The 16643-nt window shown below is 39.9% G+C and overlaps 1 protein-coding gene across 2 annotated transcripts in view; it reads left to right on the forward strand.

Annotated features, from left to right (window-relative positions):
- COL9A1 (collagen type IX alpha 1 chain) overlaps nt 1–16643 on the forward strand; it is a 64896-nt gene that overhangs the window by 14602 nt on the left and 33651 nt on the right. Inside the window, exons 6-15 of one of the 2 annotated variants that reach the window (XM_071741607.1) lie at nt 3630–3707; nt 4569–4589; nt 5625–5699; nt 6252–6287; nt 6397–6459; nt 8532–8585; nt 9230–9265; nt 13926–13949; nt 14183–14236; nt 16391–16444. In XM_071741607.1, coding sequence (XP_071597708.1) covers nt 3630–3707; nt 4569–4589; nt 5625–5699; nt 6252–6287; nt 6397–6459; nt 8532–8585; nt 9230–9265; nt 13926–13949; nt 14183–14236; nt 16391–16444 — 495 coding nt within the window. Of the gene's footprint in view, nt 1–3629; nt 3708–4366; nt 4520–4568; nt 4590–5624; nt 5700–6251; nt 6288–6396; nt 6460–8531; nt 8586–9229; nt 9266–13925; nt 13950–14182; nt 14237–16390; nt 16445–16643 lie in introns of those variants that run through there. The other variant, XM_071741608.1, reaches the window with a different exon arrangement.

The following is a 16643-nucleotide window of genomic DNA, read 5'->3' on the forward strand; positions in this document are numbered from 1 at the left end:
GTAATGGCATTTATTTGTTTCTGCTCAAAAATTAACTGCTGTGAGATGATATAAATTGCCTTAGTTTCCATGAATTCAGAGGCATTACACAGATTTTCTCATAACTGACACTAAACACTTTGCTAGAAGTGATCTTTGGTCATTATTTAATTGACAATTTAATGCTGCTAACTGATTCAGGCCAGCTACATGACTTGTAATGCCTAAGAGGAGGATGCTTGTCAATATTTGCTGAACAGGGATTAATTTACACCACAGAACAGATTGTGTGTGAATTGTAAAAAGTCACACCTTGGGTTTGTTTCACCCTGTGAAATCTCACATTCAGAAGGCTGGACCCTTGCTATGGAAAGTCAAATAGCACTGTAATTTTCTGTGCTGTTCTAAGGCTTTGAAAAAAGATCCAAGAAAAGTGTAGCTCTCAAAAACCATTACAGAAAGTTAGGAAAATGGATAAAACACATATAAAACAACTCTGGAATGAGAGAGCTACACTATGTATAGCTTATTCTTGGGCACTTAAAAGACATAGTCAATAGCAGACTTCCCTTGGAACAGAGATACTATTCATGGAAAATTGTAGACAACCTTCACCTGAAACTGCTTAGCCCCAAAAGTGAACTTTAATAATCTCTGAGACAGCTGGGTATAGACCACCCAGCTCTCCCAGGAGGGTCCTGCAAACATGCTATGATTTAATCCTCAGGGAGTGTCAGGATTTTCCTTAAAGCCTGTGATTGAAAGTACTGCTCTAGATCTTCACATCTCATTACTTAATCTTCTTCTCCTCCATCTGCAGATGAGGGGGACACTAATAATGCACTAATAAGACAACTGAATTGCAGAGCTCTGGTAGTGGGGTGTGCCACCCTGCAGGCTGATACAGACATTTCCACAGAACTGAAAAGGACAAAATAGTAAACATACAGACAGACAGAAGTAACCCAATTATATCTGTGCTGATCATCAAATTAAAATGAAAAAAATCCTGTAGGAATCTTGGAAAATGAAGGCCAGAAATATTGACCTGTGGGCTTTAAAGGATTCAGTTTTAATAGCTTTGCTTTATGATTACCCCTGATTCCTTTATGAGAACATTGTGCCTGTAGTTTACCCTTCATAATATTTTGTCTTGATATTGACAGAACAGCTACATGAGACATCGTCTAAACAGTGGTGTCCTTTAAATCAGCTTAATACAATCAAGAAGATCATTGTGAGACACTGGCAAGGGAATTTCCCGTGAAGCTATGCTGGGACTCTTCTGTCACTTCTCCTAAGCCAGTGGGAAGCCAGTCACATCTTTTACTATTTATTATGTTAAAAAAGTCTGTGAGGCTTCACCTCGATTTTTGCTTCATATAGCCTCAAAATAGTAACAAAAGCTCAAAGCAAAAGATTTGCAGGCCATCCACAGTTTATTTTCTAAAAAATAATGCTGCCTGACTAAGCTACTGTGAACTAAGAGATGTGAAATTAAAACTTATTGTTCAAAATATTTTAACTCTCCTTTTACATTCATATTACAATAAACTGTTTTGTAAATAATACTAGGTGTCTTTTCTGCCTAGGATGCCTGATTTATTTAGACTTTTTGTAGCATGTCTTAAACCTAGGAGAGTACCAGGTCTTACTTAATGCTCACCACTCAAACTCCAACTTGAGCAAAACAAAGTGACTGGTTAGCCCTTCAAGAACATTGGAAGAAAACAAGAGACACTAAAAGGATTTCCTATCTCAGTGAGTCAAGTTCCCACTGCAGCAAGAAATCACATCTAATTAATAAGGTTGTTCTATTTTAATATTGATTACGCGCAAAGCTAAAAAACTGGACTCAAACTTTAAAAGTAGTATTTTGTTAAGACACAGATGTTGGCACTTGGACAGTCATGCATTAAGGTCTAACACAACCCAGTAACTAGAATTTTATCATCTAAAATCTTTCTGATCTTAGTACAGAAGCCAAAAAACAGACACACACAAGGCAAAAAAACAAAAAAAAGGGCAATAATTATCTATATAAAAACCCCACAATGTGCTGATGCAGATGTTGGCTATTGAAATAGATTACAAATGGCTTTTGAGAGCTTAACAATGTAGAGACTCAAAATCTAGTTGCACAGTATGAAATAAGTTACATACAGGTATCACTTGATCCCATTTTTATGTCTTCTTATGAATCCTCATCTTCAAAGTACAGGTACTCTCTTTTTAACTGTATTGCTGCCTTGTAGTATACAAGCATAGATTCAGTTGTTCTAAGTGCATATTATGACACTCAGTTGTCTATTATTCAGGGCTGGGGAAAGTTTTAAATGAGAGTTGGGTATAGGAGGTAGAGAATTGACTCAAAGATAGTGGTTTCAGATAACAGTTAAAAGAAACTAGGTTACTGCTTCTTTTGTGCTCTAATCTCTAGGAGCTGCATGACTGCAAAGTAAACAGAACAGTACATACATGATCACAAAATTCCAGAAGTGGCAGTGGTGAAGGCAAAATAAAGAAAAAAAACTTCACCTTGTGGAAATTTGTGTCTTTGTGTGTGTGTGACTTCAGACTCAAAGCATTTATGAGATCTAGCAATCACTATGCAACTTAGCTCAACAGGCTAAGAAGACTCAGAGAAGCAAAGAAATAAGAAGTGAAAGCCCTCAGACACTCAGTTCTATTTTCAGCTCCTCAGAAAAAAAAAAAAAATCAGAGTAATTTCCATACTAGGGCTCTATGTTGTAACAAGAAAAAAAACCTAAAACTTTCTTTCCCCCAACTCTGCAATGATGCATAATGAAAGAAAGGAATAGGAGCCTATGAATTTCATTATGACATTGAGAAATCTCTGGATGAACTACACATTAGTGGTTCATAAGGCAAGCTGATACTATGTGTGATGCGAAGGGAAAACAATCCAAGATTAGATACAATAAATATGCACAACTTAATGTGCTTCTGGTACTTAAAACCCCGTGTGATGGACTATGTATCAATAGATATACCTCTGAAGCTGTATGTTTGAGCTATTCAGTAATTTTCAGCAGCGGGTATGTTTTTAAATCTACATAACACATCAAGTGAGATGTGCTATATCGCACAGCTAAATAGCAGCTTCTGAAAAGAGGCTTGCTTTAATCCTCTGTAATTTTCCAGTGCTAAATACAAATGTTCAAAGATGTGAAATTTCACTCAGTTGCAGACTGTTGCAGTGGGAACATGGTTTTGCTTTTTAAACTTCTCACACTTAAGCCACATTTCTGCCCTCAGACCTGCCATTCTTCATGAGCACATTCTTCGTGAGAAAATCTCAGTGTGTCTAACAAAACCACAACACAGCATGAGGAAAAATGCCTGTGCTCATAAAGATTGTGTAAACCATGACACATGATGAATCTCACCTTCTCTTTAAATTCCTCGGCAGGTTTATGCCCACTCTTTCAAGACCTCCACAGTTAGGGGTGGGGGAATGCAAGGGTAAAGCACTGCTCTGGAGTGAGCTCCTGGGTACACCCATAGCTATCATCCTTAAAACATCCCTTTTTAAATGTGCCATTAGGTGACCAGTGTTCCTACTATTACACCTTCGGCCAGTGTGACCCGCTGACACAAATTAACGTCATCTTAATCTCCTTTACCAGTTCGAAATCCAGTGGATGGTGATTCACTGTGACCCTCTGCGACCCCAGCGCGAAAGCTGCGACGAGCTGCCGGCCCGGGTGAGCGTCCCGGCCTGGCCTGGCCTGGTCTGCCCTTTCCTTCCCTTCCCTTCCCCTTCCCTTCTCCTTTTTCCCTTTTCCCTTTTGCCTTTACCCTTATCCTTTCCCTTTCCCTTTCCCTTTCCCTTTCCCTTTCCCTTTCCCTTTCTCTTTCTCTTTCTCTTCCCCTTTCCCTTCCCCTTTCCCTTTCCTTCCCATTTCCCTTCCCCTTCCCATTTCCCTTTCCTTCCCCTCCCCATTTCCCTTTCCTTCCCCTTCCCATTTTCCTTTCCCTTTCCCTTTCCCTTTCTTTCCCTCTACCTGCCTGGTACCGGCCAACAGGAGCCTGATTTGTTTTCGTGCCCCTCAGAGCAGCAGCCTCACTTTAACACTTGCGTGACTTACTTTCTTCCCCCCCTTCCCACCTTACCCCCCTGATTGGGTTGGAGGTTTCTGAAAGCAGCGCCTTGCGGACGGGAGGGACTTTGGCAGCCGCTGCCCCTCAGCTGCCGCCTTCGCGGGGAGCCTGACAGCGGGAAACCCGGGGGCGAGGGCGGGGGGAGCAGAGAAGGTGAGGGACCGGTGCCCAAAGCAAGAGCAGCAGGGCAAAGGGTTAAGGTGCTGCCGTTCAGTCCTTCCCTCCCCAGCCTTCAGCCTTCCTCCAATCCCGGGGACCCTTCCCAAGGCGTCCGCCAGCAGCCGGTGAGGGGCTGCTGCGGGGCTCACCTTTCGCCCGCCCGCCCCTGCAGCTGCAAGCCGCTCCCTCCATCGCCATGGCCCGGGCTCTGCTGCTGGGGCTTTTCCTGCAGGTTGTTTGCCTCTGTCTGGCGCAAGTAAGTTGTTTTTTTTTCCTGACTTTGACTCTGTTTTTCTCCTTCGCAGGTAAGCCAGACGGTAATCGAGGTAAGCGTGAGGGAAGGGACTACTCTTCGTGCTCATGGAAAGGCTGGGGGCTGGGGCTGACGGTCACTCTGTCCTGCCCTGGCTCCGAGCCTCTGCGGGGTTTTCCACCCTTTTCACCCCCGCTGTAGCAAAGGCGAGTTGACAGCAGGGCCGTGCGTGCCATGTGTGTGTCTACATGGGTCAAGCAGGGCTTGAGCCCCATCTACAACTACTGCCAGATGGATTATTAGTGGGAAGACTGCTGGGCGGAGGAAAGGTGTGGGAAAGCAGCGTGAGGAGGCAGCACCGCGGGGAGCGAGGGGAGCGAGGGGCCAGGCACAAGGCCCAGCATGGCCCGGGCCAGCCTCCTGCTCACAGAGCACCGTTGTGGGGCCGTGTCCCGAGCTCACTCCGAGGAGAACAGACCCCCCCCTGTTATAGAGAGGGAGACCTGCAAAACCTTTCTCCAGTTTCCAGAGTCTGTCGGCGCCTTCCGCCTCCCCCTCGGGATCCCGGTGCTTGGAGAAAGCCCCTGTGTGGATGCTAATGTGATCCTGAGGAAAGGGGGGATACCGCCGAGCCTGGCGGTGAGGTAGGGAAAAGGGTGGTTTTCCTCTTAGGAAGACTGCCTCCTTTGTACTGCCGGAATGAGTAATTAGAGTAGCTCTGTGAATTTCAGTATTTGATTCACAAAGATCACTCTTTCAGCCACCCTGTCACTGCCATACAGTGCTGAGTTGAGCTCCCTCTGCCTTGCCCTGGCCCTGCCAGCATTGCATTGCAGGGTGCAGGAGGGTGGCCTGGCATGGGAAGGGGGGGTTTTAACACCTCATTGGCATTCTGCCTGTGGGAGAAGAGCTGCTCCTCATCATCGTGACAGCTGTGACAGGGCCTGACACTTGTGGTATGAGGACACAGCTCTTCCTCATCAGCTGTGACTCCCCTGACCAACCCACAGAAGCCCCTTCTCATTATGCTGTTCCTCCCCAGACTGCCTCTCACAGATTTGTCAAAATCTAATTGTTCCTTTTTTTTTTTTTTCTTACTCCTTGTCAGAGAGGTCCACCAGGGCCACCAGGTCCCCCTGGTCCACCAGGGCCACCAGGAGTTCCTGGAATTGATGGCATCGATGTAAGTGTTTCCCATGCCCTGCCTAGGAAATAGGAAATGCTCTACCTGCAATATCCTCACTTGTCAGCATCTGACCCCGAGGAGTTTAAATTTGGTTGGAAATCCCCATAGGAACTGATAGGTCTCGGATTCTGTAGCATGATGGGGCAGGGGCCGAAGGTGGCCTACCAGATTATCTCTGATATGGAAAACACTGGATTATTTGTTTTATGTAACCAGCATCATATGCTATGATTACTTGCCTTAAATAGGGTATAGTTTAATAATTCTAATCTCAAAAGGGATTATGTAGTATCACTCATACTAAGGCATAAAAAGGATTTGTGGCATTATGCATGATAGGAGCTACTATGTATTTTCCCTCAATTCCTGTCAGAAGTTTCTGTGATTATTTCTGTTGGTCTAGAATAGAGGTCACATGGATTTAATATTAATTTCCTAAAATAAGAATAAATTTTGGGTTATTCCTGATAATCTGTAAATCAGTGTTTTTCATGAGGGACCATAAAAGTTCCCTGTGGCTCTAACACCTGCCTTTTCATGTCTTGTTAGGGGGAGAGAGGTCCAAATGGCCCCCCCGGTCCACCGGTAAGTGATTTCAGATACTTTGCATTTACTCCTGTGGGAGAAGGGGTTATGAGTTTTGTTTGTACTTCTTTCTCTGAAACATGCTTAACAGTCTGTTTAAATCCTGAAGGGTCCAGACGGGGATGCAGGCAAACCGGGATCCCCTGGCCTGCCTGGAGAGCCAGGAGCTGATGTGAGTACACTTGAGTTCCTGGGATTTCCTTTTTCTTTTTCTTTTTTTTTTTTTTTTTTTTTTTTTTTTAATTTACCTTTGTATTTATCTATTTATTTATTTTTTTAAATCTAAGACAAATACTTAGTTTTAGTGTAGTTCTGTAGACGTGTGACCTCGTTTTGAGGTCTCTGGCTTCCTGACAGCTGCCAGTGAGGGCCAGTGTTGGGGAGAGAAGGTTTTCTCCAATCCAAAAGATGCTTTCTTGGAGGAGCACAACTGGGCTGAGGGTAGCTGGGTCAGGGCCAGCTGAGGAGCAGCACAAGGGCTGTGGGGCACTGTCACCCCTCTCTGGCGAGGGCACTGGGCAGTGGTGCTGCTGGGAGGTCACCTGGTGGGGTGGGCCTGGCCTCTTTGGGCCACTGCTGGTTAATGCCTTGAAGGGAGGGCCTGGAGGGGTTGGTCTCAGTAATTTTTAGGTCTTGCTTCCCTAAAATGGAGAGAATTGGAAGGCAAAAAAGAAAAAGAAAAAAAAGAAAAAAAATCAGATCTTTCCTGTTGGTTGATGTTACAGAACGACTAAAAAAGCAAACCAAAACAACCTCCCAGACTTCAGCCACTGCAAAGGCTGACAGTACCTGCTGATGGATCTTCCTTTCTCTGTAGAAAGTAAGATGGAGTAACAAAGTTTCATCATCATCTAGTGCTGATGACCTGTTAGGCTCTATCTCTTCAATAAGTTTTATAAGGCAATAAAAACACCTTCATACACTTTCTGGAAAGCTCTTTGTATTTCTTTTGGCAGAAGTGTTTGAAAGCATTTCTTGCTATGAAGCAATATCTTTACCTTAGTACTCAGATCTTATGCCAGGAGATAGGCAAGCTTATGTTTGATTTATGTAAGTGGCAGAATACTTCTGTAACTCATGACATCAAAAGTAAAGATTATATACAATAAACCAGCAAATTAGAGAATATTGCAAATTGTGTAAATGAAAAAGCCTAGTATTTATTGAAGAGTATAATCCTGTTAGAGGTTAATTTTTAATTTCCTTGTGAAAGGAGATTTGGTGGACATGGAGCTGAAACAATCTTCAGCTAAGCTGTTCTATTTCATATCTGTAAGAGGAAAGGGGTGGGATCTCAAACCACTTCCATTTTTTTCCTGAAAACAAAGAGGACCACAAAGAATGTAACACAATCAGGTGAAACAGAATGTTTTAAACTCCACTCAGCTTTTGCTATTCATACTTGCATATTGCCTCATATCAGCAGATGAGTGAAACTGTAATATTGGAACAGTGTTCTGAAATGGTGAACCTTTTTTATTTTCACTTGAACACAAAGCATGGGACCTTACTGTACTCCCACTGTGCTTTCAGCTTGTAATTGGGGTTTTAGATTTATAATACTTTCTTCCATGTTTAATTGGTGAGTCAACTCTGACTTTTTAAACCTCATTTTTCTTTCACAAAATATTTCAGTGTCAGGTTTAATAAACTGAGTAAAGATAATGTACAGTAATTGCCTGTAATGGTCATGTAAGCTTTCAGATTCATATTATCTGACACAAAACATCCTTTTAGGTGAACAGTGAATTGCTGAAAGTATACCAAAAAAGAAAAGTGTTGAACAAATGTAAAAGCAAGGCTTTTCTTATGGATATCTGGAAACGTCTAAGCTCTATAATCTGGTTTTGGAAGCAAAAGAAAAAAAAAAAAAAAGAACTCCAGATGAATTTGTAGTTATAATATCATGGTTACTTTTTAATTTTAGCCAGGCAGACAACTGTGGTTCATAGACCAACCTCAGATCCAGCCTGGCAACTTTTTTGATACTTTTGTTTGTCTTTTGTTTAATTGAATAGTTTTTGGAGGGCACATACCACAAGCACTGATATTTGTCACCAGAAGATAGTGTTTTGATCTTGGGCAGTTCTATCTGTACATATAAACAAGTATTTGAACTGTAAGTCTCCTGCAGTTACTTACTACATTTAATAGCTTAATTATTCCAAGTTTTAGGATCTTTTCTGTTGTGATTAAGAAAACCACATAGCCTTTGCATTAACATTATATATGTTACTTCCAAAGGGATTCACGGGACCTGATGGCTCACGTGGAGCTACAGGACCAAAAGGACAGAAGGTAAGAAAAAGACTATGCAATAAATTATGGGATTTTTTTTTTACAGCAGGATTTTTCTTTTTTTTCTGTTTCTCTCCAACTAATGAAATGTTGCAACCTTCCCTACAATACTAAGACATCTATAGAATAAGGACTCATTGATTCCTTTTCACACAACACCTCACAACTTTTTCATGCAAATTCCATTCCCCCAGCCAGCAGTATGGAATGGTGGCATTTCACTGATGACATTAAGGTTTTGAGCATCTTCAGTAATGATGAGACTCTTTCTATTGTGTTGTACTTTAATTATGTCATAGCAATACTCAGTGGGAACAACAGTGGTGAAACCTGACTTTTATCAGCCATCAGATAAATGAAATACACATCAGAAATCAGAGTGGCCAATATGTTTGAATGACTTTTTTTTTTTGGGGGGGGGGGAGGGGTGTTGAAGGCATGAGGCTGTATCTTTTTAGTATTAAGAAAGTCTTTCCTTTCTATCAAGTCTCATTGAAACCAGTGTAGCATTAATGAAGTGAACAGTACTTGCAGAATATGTCCACTAAATTATACCCTTCAAAAGCTGAGTGCATCTTCCTGTATGTTGTTTATAAAACTTGCTGCTAATGCCTCTTGAAAAAGTCAATTTTTATCTTTTAAAGGGTGAGCCAGGACTGCCAGGTGCTCGTGGACTTCCAGTAAGTAATACATTTAGTATATGAAGAAGCTTTTTTTAAAAGCCTCATTATGAAGGATTATTACCATTAAATGTAGTGAAGAAAAGCTAGAAACTGTTACTGGGGTTTCAAAGCACTCCTGAGATGTTATAGTAACCTTTAACCCTATAGTAACCTTATAGTAAATATAGTTATAGTAACCTTAACCTTAACCTGTTAAAGAACCTTTTTGTCTTTTTATCAAAGTGTGTAAATTTACTGAAAGGACAAGTTTGTTTTCTATGCTGTAGAAAAGAAATTAACGTGTGTGATGTGGTTGCAAGTTCTGCAATTCTGTTGTTTTCTATTTCTGTGAGAAGGCTTTAGAGACCCAATGCTTTCAGAGAGCCCAAGTCTTATTTGCATAAATTAGCCTTCAGTTATTCCAGTTTCAGTTCCTTGCCATGTGTTTAAATGGGATCACTGAAGTGTAAATTCTGTACGGGACATCCTGGGCTGCTTTTTCATATGAAAGAAAGACAAAATATGAGAAAGAGTAGTCTTTCCATTGGCATGCAGATGAATATAACATCCATCTTTGGGGGCTGAAAATAATTGTGAATTTTAGGAGCTGTGCAGGATTGAAGAAGTGAATGATGGTTAGGAAACCAGGAAAAACTTCAAGGAAAATGAATAAGGGAACAAAATGACTGTCATGAAAGTGTAATAGGGCTGAACATAATTGAAGTTCCATTAAAAATTAGATTAATTTCAGAGAAATTATTTGATTTAAATAGAAGAGGCATTGTATTTTCATATAGCACTCCTTGCTGTGCAATTCTTTCTCTTTGTATCTTTGTTTTGGTTTTTTTTATTATTCTTCCCATTAATTTTAATTAAATATATATTAGGCAATCATTTTGATGTTTGGCTAGAGAGGAAATTATTTTTCTTGAAGACTTTTCATTATAGACATGTTCAAACTTAAGATGAAACATGCTATGTGGACATTTGCTTTCAATTTTCAAGGGTGCTGTTTCCAACCTGAAAATCTGTAAAATAGGTAGCACTTTTATAATGTCTGGACAATTTGTAGACTCAATATTAAATTAAATCACAGAAAATAGCAGAACTGAGGTAGCCTCTAGGTAGCCCTACCTTTTCACACTTCGAGGGAGTGTTTTGTTTGTTTATTTTCTTTTTTTTTCCCTGTCAAGTAAATAGGGAAATAATTTGTGAGCTGTTCACAATGCATTTTAAAATGCATAGCTACAATGAAGACAGTTTAACTGTCAAATATGTTGCTCAGATCATATGGAAAAAAGTGCACATGTAAAGCACAAGAGAGGAAAAAAAAAAAGGAGAATTAAAACTGAATTACTGAAATACTAATTTAAAATACTGCAGCATTTTATCCTGTGAACTGAAATACAACCTGACGTGGAGAAAATACACATGACTTTACCTCAACATTAACAGACCAAAGTGAGAACTAATAATTTAAGAACCTTCAGAAAAAGTGGGTATATAAAATATACATAGAGAGGGTAAATCTCAACATTTAAGTGGAGATGTTACTATGGGAAAGCAGTGAACTGGACCAGCTCATCAAAGTAGAATGCTGATTCAGTTCAGATCAGGACTTATCTGATTCAGGTCTTTCATGGCCATATTTTGAGACTGTAATAACAATACATCTGATGTGATTTTGGAACAAGATTCAAAGTTTAGCAATTCTTGTTTGCCCTGAGACCTCTTAAGGTGATAATGCTTCAGTGAACCTTAGCTGGGATTGTCTTTGGAGTTGTTTTGCCTCTGCTTAGTAAGGAACTGGATCTTGTATTTAAAGGTGAATTTGCAGGAATATTTATAATGAGGAAAGGAGAATTCTTAGTTATTTAAAGGTAAGTAAAAGATGGATGTACTTAGTCACCTTGTGTCATTAGTCCTCATGTTTTAGGAAGAAACCTAGTGTTAGATTTCATAGCACCACAGCTGTTAACTCATATGTAGTGAATCCACATGGAATGATTAATCCTCAAAATTAATCTCTTGGGGAAATTCCATTTATACAGGCTTTCTTTTCAATAAATGATTTTAAGCTGCTGAAGAAGAAATAGAGCAGTTAGTGGAAGTTACTCAAAATGACCAACACTGGATATCTCACTTCTAGTGAGATTAAATTTAGAGTAATGAAACCTAATTTAAAGAAAAAAGGAATGAAGTGATAGTGCTGAGAGTGTGATGGTTCCTGTTCTCAGACTTTTTGAGAAGCTCTTACTAGAAGTGTGAAGTAATGGGTCTGTTTAACCTTGGCAGGTCCTTGGTTTGATCCATGAGACCTTGTTTATTAGAAACAGAGTGAGCACACTTATGAGGCTGCATAATAATTACATGATTAATTGAGTATTTAGGCTTAATTATGCACAGCTTTGAATTCAGTCAGTGGCCTTTTGCAAGCGGAGTAATCTCTGGATGATTATCCAAAGGCTTCATTTCTCACAAAAACTCCTTGCTTAAGTTGTTTAAATACTCAATGCAAACAGAAAGTCAGAACCCATGGCTACATTAATCAGTTTAAAATTATTAGCACTGTTTTTCAAGCTCATCCATTGGAATTTATTGGACAAGTTTGGCCGCCAGGGAGACTGAAAGAATATTAAGTATCTAAAGTTTTATAGACAGCATTTGCTTTTCTGCTTCTGTCACCATGTCTTCCCCAGAATGTATCCTGGCAATTTTCATTTATTTTAGTTTACTCCTTCTTTCATTTATTTTTTCCTGGTTCACAATTTAGTTTTAATTTACTCTTTGTCTCGTCTCTTCTGTGGATAGTATCTCAAATGACAAAATCAGTAGATAACTTCTGATTAATTCAAGTAATTTACTACCCAATATGCTGATGTCTCTGATCTGGTCCTGGACTGGTCTGGTAAGTGGACCAGTGCATGTATTGAACTCTTCAGTCCCAAATGTCTCAGTTAAGTTCCCTCTGACTTTTTGTTAACTGATACATTCCTAGTGTTTTACAGATCTGACATACAGGTAGGATGGTGCGTGTTTAGTGATAAAGAAATCTAAAATATTTTAAAGACTAGTGAAGAAGAGCTTCCAGCCCAGGATGCACATAGAAGTATTGGTATGTGGCTCTTCACAGTGGGTGACAGCAGCAGAGTTCTGCATTAACAATGTGGAGGTGCTTATCAGGTGGGCAGGGTGGGTGTCTGAACCAGGTGGTTGCAGACTCTGGCTTACTGTCCATGTACATGCAGTCCATGTGCCCCATGGAACAGATAAACACCTCCAAAGCAGGCATTGGGCATCTGGGCATACAAAGCCACAGTCCCAGGCTGTGTGGAGAGTCTCCTTCAGGACACTGGGAGAGGCAGGAACATGGGCAGCTGGTTGGGGTCAGAAGCTGCTCTGTGTTGGTCCTACGCTGGCTGATTGCCCTGGAGCTCTCAACTCTGCAACTTCCAGTAGGGTGGAGTAGCTGGGTGAGGGGTGGGAGATGGGTTCTGGGAGTGAGGTGATGCAGTAGAATGGGCAGAGGCAGGGACTGGCTTCTGGGCCTGTGTGTGGGCTGGACTCAGTTGCTGTAGCTGCTGCTTTTGTTGTCACTGACTATCCCAGATACTGTTTAGGAGCACATTTAGCAAGGGGTACTCCAATAGAAACCTTCAAATAGTCAGTTTCCTTCTTGCAGAGGCAAATGGTACTATAGTATCAGATATGTGATGGAGTTTAAATTTGATTCGTGTATTCAAATACAGGCATGTCTAATATAATGAATTGCAGCAAGGAAGTGTTAAATAATAGCAAAGGAATTATGTAAGGTATGCAAAATGAAAAAGTTTACTTTCTGCTGTTTATTAAATGGTTAAAATAGAATCAATTTGATAAATACTTGATTTTTTCTCTCTGCTATACCAAGTTTTCTGAAGACAACATTGCAGACACAATCTTCATAAGATATTTGGTGGCTTTTAAACTTCACTCAGCCCACATTCTTTGTTATGCCAAAACTCCTGAATATTTAAGTATGCTTGTGATTTTATATGCCAGTGTTTCATACATATCACTGACACTATTCTTCATAAAATTAGCCATTTGCTTTATTAATGCAAGACTTTTTTTGTGTATTCTGGAAGTGTACTGTACAAATAGAAAAACATTTGTATCTTGAACACTTCTCATAAAAATTCTTCAGAGGACTCCTGATGAAAAAATGTAAGCAGGAGCAGTTTGGTGTTCTTTCTGATTACCAAAAAACAGTAGTTTAAGGGATTTAGACCTTTGGGAAGCACTGGCAAAAAATAAAATGAATTTTAAAAGATTATATTTTGTTATAAATTTAAATGCAGTGTTAGAAGGAAGCTATTATAGAATAGATGTGTTTATCACAGTACTTGATAATTAGCTAAACCCAGAGGCTTTAATGTCTTCATTCCTTTATGTATAAGTGTTTGTAAAAAAATAAATCTACTGCAAGGCAACTTAATAATTTATTTTTTTCTCCTGATATTGAATACCTAATAAAATAAATTACATTTAGCTTTAGTTAAACAGGTTTTCCAAATGATTTTGCAGAAACAAGCATCATTTTTAGTACCTTTTTATCCCAAATACTCTGTTTTTGGCAAGCAGCTTGGCTAGATCTGGAAATCTTACCACATTTCTGATCTTTTTTCACATTTCACAGGGCAAGGGGCTTCTTGGATCACCTGTAAGTCTCATTTTTCCAATTAGCAAATATACTGATTAATGAATCTGTGTAAATGTAATGTTTAAATAACATTAAAAAGCTGTTATACTGTAATGAAAAGTAATTAAGTAAAAAAAGACATGTTTTAATCATAGTGTTCTATGTCTATTGTGTATGCTTTCTTCAAGTGCTACCAAGGTTGCTTACAATGTTGTATATGTGTCTAAAAATACTATTTAATTTGGTTGGTTTAGGGTCCAGCTGGTGCAGCAGGTCTTCCTGGGGAAGTGGGTCGTGCTGGTCCACCTGTAAGTACTACTAAAAAATGTTTCCTAAAAAATGTAGGTTTATTCAAGTGAGACAAGGTACTTCCAGAAAAAAAATGAAGTCACTCTGCTGTCTAAATGCTATTTGACAACAGCACTTGAAAACTTACTTTTTTTCCTCTCCAGTGACCACTGCTAGATGAAAGATTGTGTTTGAAGCTCATCAGAAATAAGCAACAATTAGTTGTACAAAGTCAGGGCCACCCATTAGATTTGAACTGAATGTTTCATATAGTGTTCCATCCTCTACTTCTCCTCTAGAAAAGCTAAAAGCAAACCTGCCAGAAATGCAGGAAATATAAAACTTAACCTAACATGCAAAACTTTAGATTTACTCCTGTCTTCTCACATATACATTGTGATACATGACTACGTATTATTTCTGTTTTCCATTTCCCTATCAGTGAGCATGGCAGTTCACTACTTCTTAGTCTCATGTTAAGTGTAACTGCAGCTACTGACCTTACTGCTAAAGTCTGCACTCAGTTTCAGCACACTGTCATATTTTGATTCCTGAAACCAATTGTTAATTTACTTGAAATCTGAAAGAGCATTAACATTTTATCAAATACTACTTTTAAATGCATGTCTCCCTGGGTATTGTACTTAGTCATATAAATGAATAAATATAAAAACTGTATATAAAAAAGGGTATTAAAACCTGCCAATTATTTGCTTTGGAGGAGGATCTTTCTAGCCTACTCTCTTGTCTGTAGCAAGGGATCATAGAATCATAGAATTGGCTGGGTTGGAAGGGACCTCAGAGATCATCAAGTCCAACCCTTGATCCACTCCCGCTGCAGTTACCAGACCATGGCACTGAGTGCCACATCCAGTCTCTTTTTAAATATCTCCAGGGACGGAGAGTCCACCACTTCCCTGGGCAGCCCATTCCAATGCTTGATCACCCTCTCAGTAAAGAAATTCTTTCTAATATCCAACCTAAACCTCCCCCGGCACAACTTGAGACTGTGCCCTCTTGTCTTGCTGAGAGTTGCCTGGGAAAAGAGACCAACCCCCACCTGGCTACCCCCTCCTTTCAGGGAGTTGTAGAGAGTGATGAGGTCTCCCCTGAGCCTCCTCTTCTCCAGGCTGAACAGCCCCAGCTTCCTCAGCCTCTCTTCATAGGGTCTGTGCTCGAGTCCCTTCACCAGCCTAGTTGCCCTCCTTTGGACCCACTCCAGAACCTCGATATCCTTCCTGAACTGAGGGGCCCAGAACTGGACACAGTAGTCGAGGTGTGGATACCTAGGGAAGTTTACAGGCTGCTTGTAAAATTATGTTTTTCTGTCCTGCTGCCCCACGTTCCGGCAGCTGGCAGTTCAGAGACCTCCTGAATCAGAAACTGCATCTGTACTGCCTTTTTCAAAAGTTATATATGAGCCTATGCTCCGTTAATGTAGTCAGACCCTTTTTGAATCAGTTTATATCACAAGCCTCCACGAAACATTGTGATAGTTAGTGTAATTATACATTGTGTGGGAAAGAAATATTCCTTTTTAGTGTTTGGCTCTATAGCTCATGCATTGGTGAATAATTTTTCTTATATTTTAAAAAATTTCATTTATGATTAAATAACACATCAAACATAACATAGAAATGACAGTATTAAGTTAAAAGGTGGTCCCTGTTGGAATATTATATTTTTAAAAATTAAAATAATTTAGAAAAAATAATTTGCAGAGGTTCTGTGTCATCTGGAAGTATTTCACATCAAAACATAAACAGGAAATGATTCTAACTTTATTAATTCATCTTGGACTCTGAAAAAGCAGATCTTTTCCTCTTTTTGGTTTGGGCTTTTTTGCCAGTTACTAGAAGTCTTTTAATTCAGAACTGAACTAGCAGTTATGAGATAGAAGAGTGTATAGATGGTCAGATGTTTTAGCTTTCTAAAGCAGCAGCAGATATTTTGTTTTTGTGAATCCTATTCCATAGCATGGCTCCCATTCTACTAAAAAAGTATTTTCCCCATTCTACTGTGGAAGCCACATTGTGGGCTTAGGTTTTAATTGGCTACCCAGCCCATTTTTCTGTAGCTACTTCATTTCTTGCTCTGTTATGTGGTATAAATATTTAACTGCTGATTTTCAACATTACTATTACTCAAAAAAAGGTATATTTACCATTTTTTAGGGAGATCCAGGAAAAAGAGGGCCACCGGGACCACCGGGACCACCAGGTCCTCGGGTAAGTGGCTGCCTTTAACATGTGTTGATGTCTGCTTTATGTGTTGTTGCTGCTTGAATAAAACTTCTCAAGTCCTGCAGCTGAGCCCTAGAGCTGAATACCAGCTTTAGGATGTGAGCAGACTATATGACTTCTAGTGGCTTGTGTTCAAAGCCTGAGGTGCAACTCATTTAATCAATCTATATTTGATCTTTCATTT

The sequence above is a fragment of the Heliangelus exortis genome, chromosome 3 (genome assembly GCF_036169615.1).
Source record: "Heliangelus exortis chromosome 3, bHelExo1.hap1, whole genome shotgun sequence".
NCBI lineage: Eukaryota > Metazoa > Chordata > Aves > Apodiformes > Trochilidae > Heliangelus > Heliangelus exortis.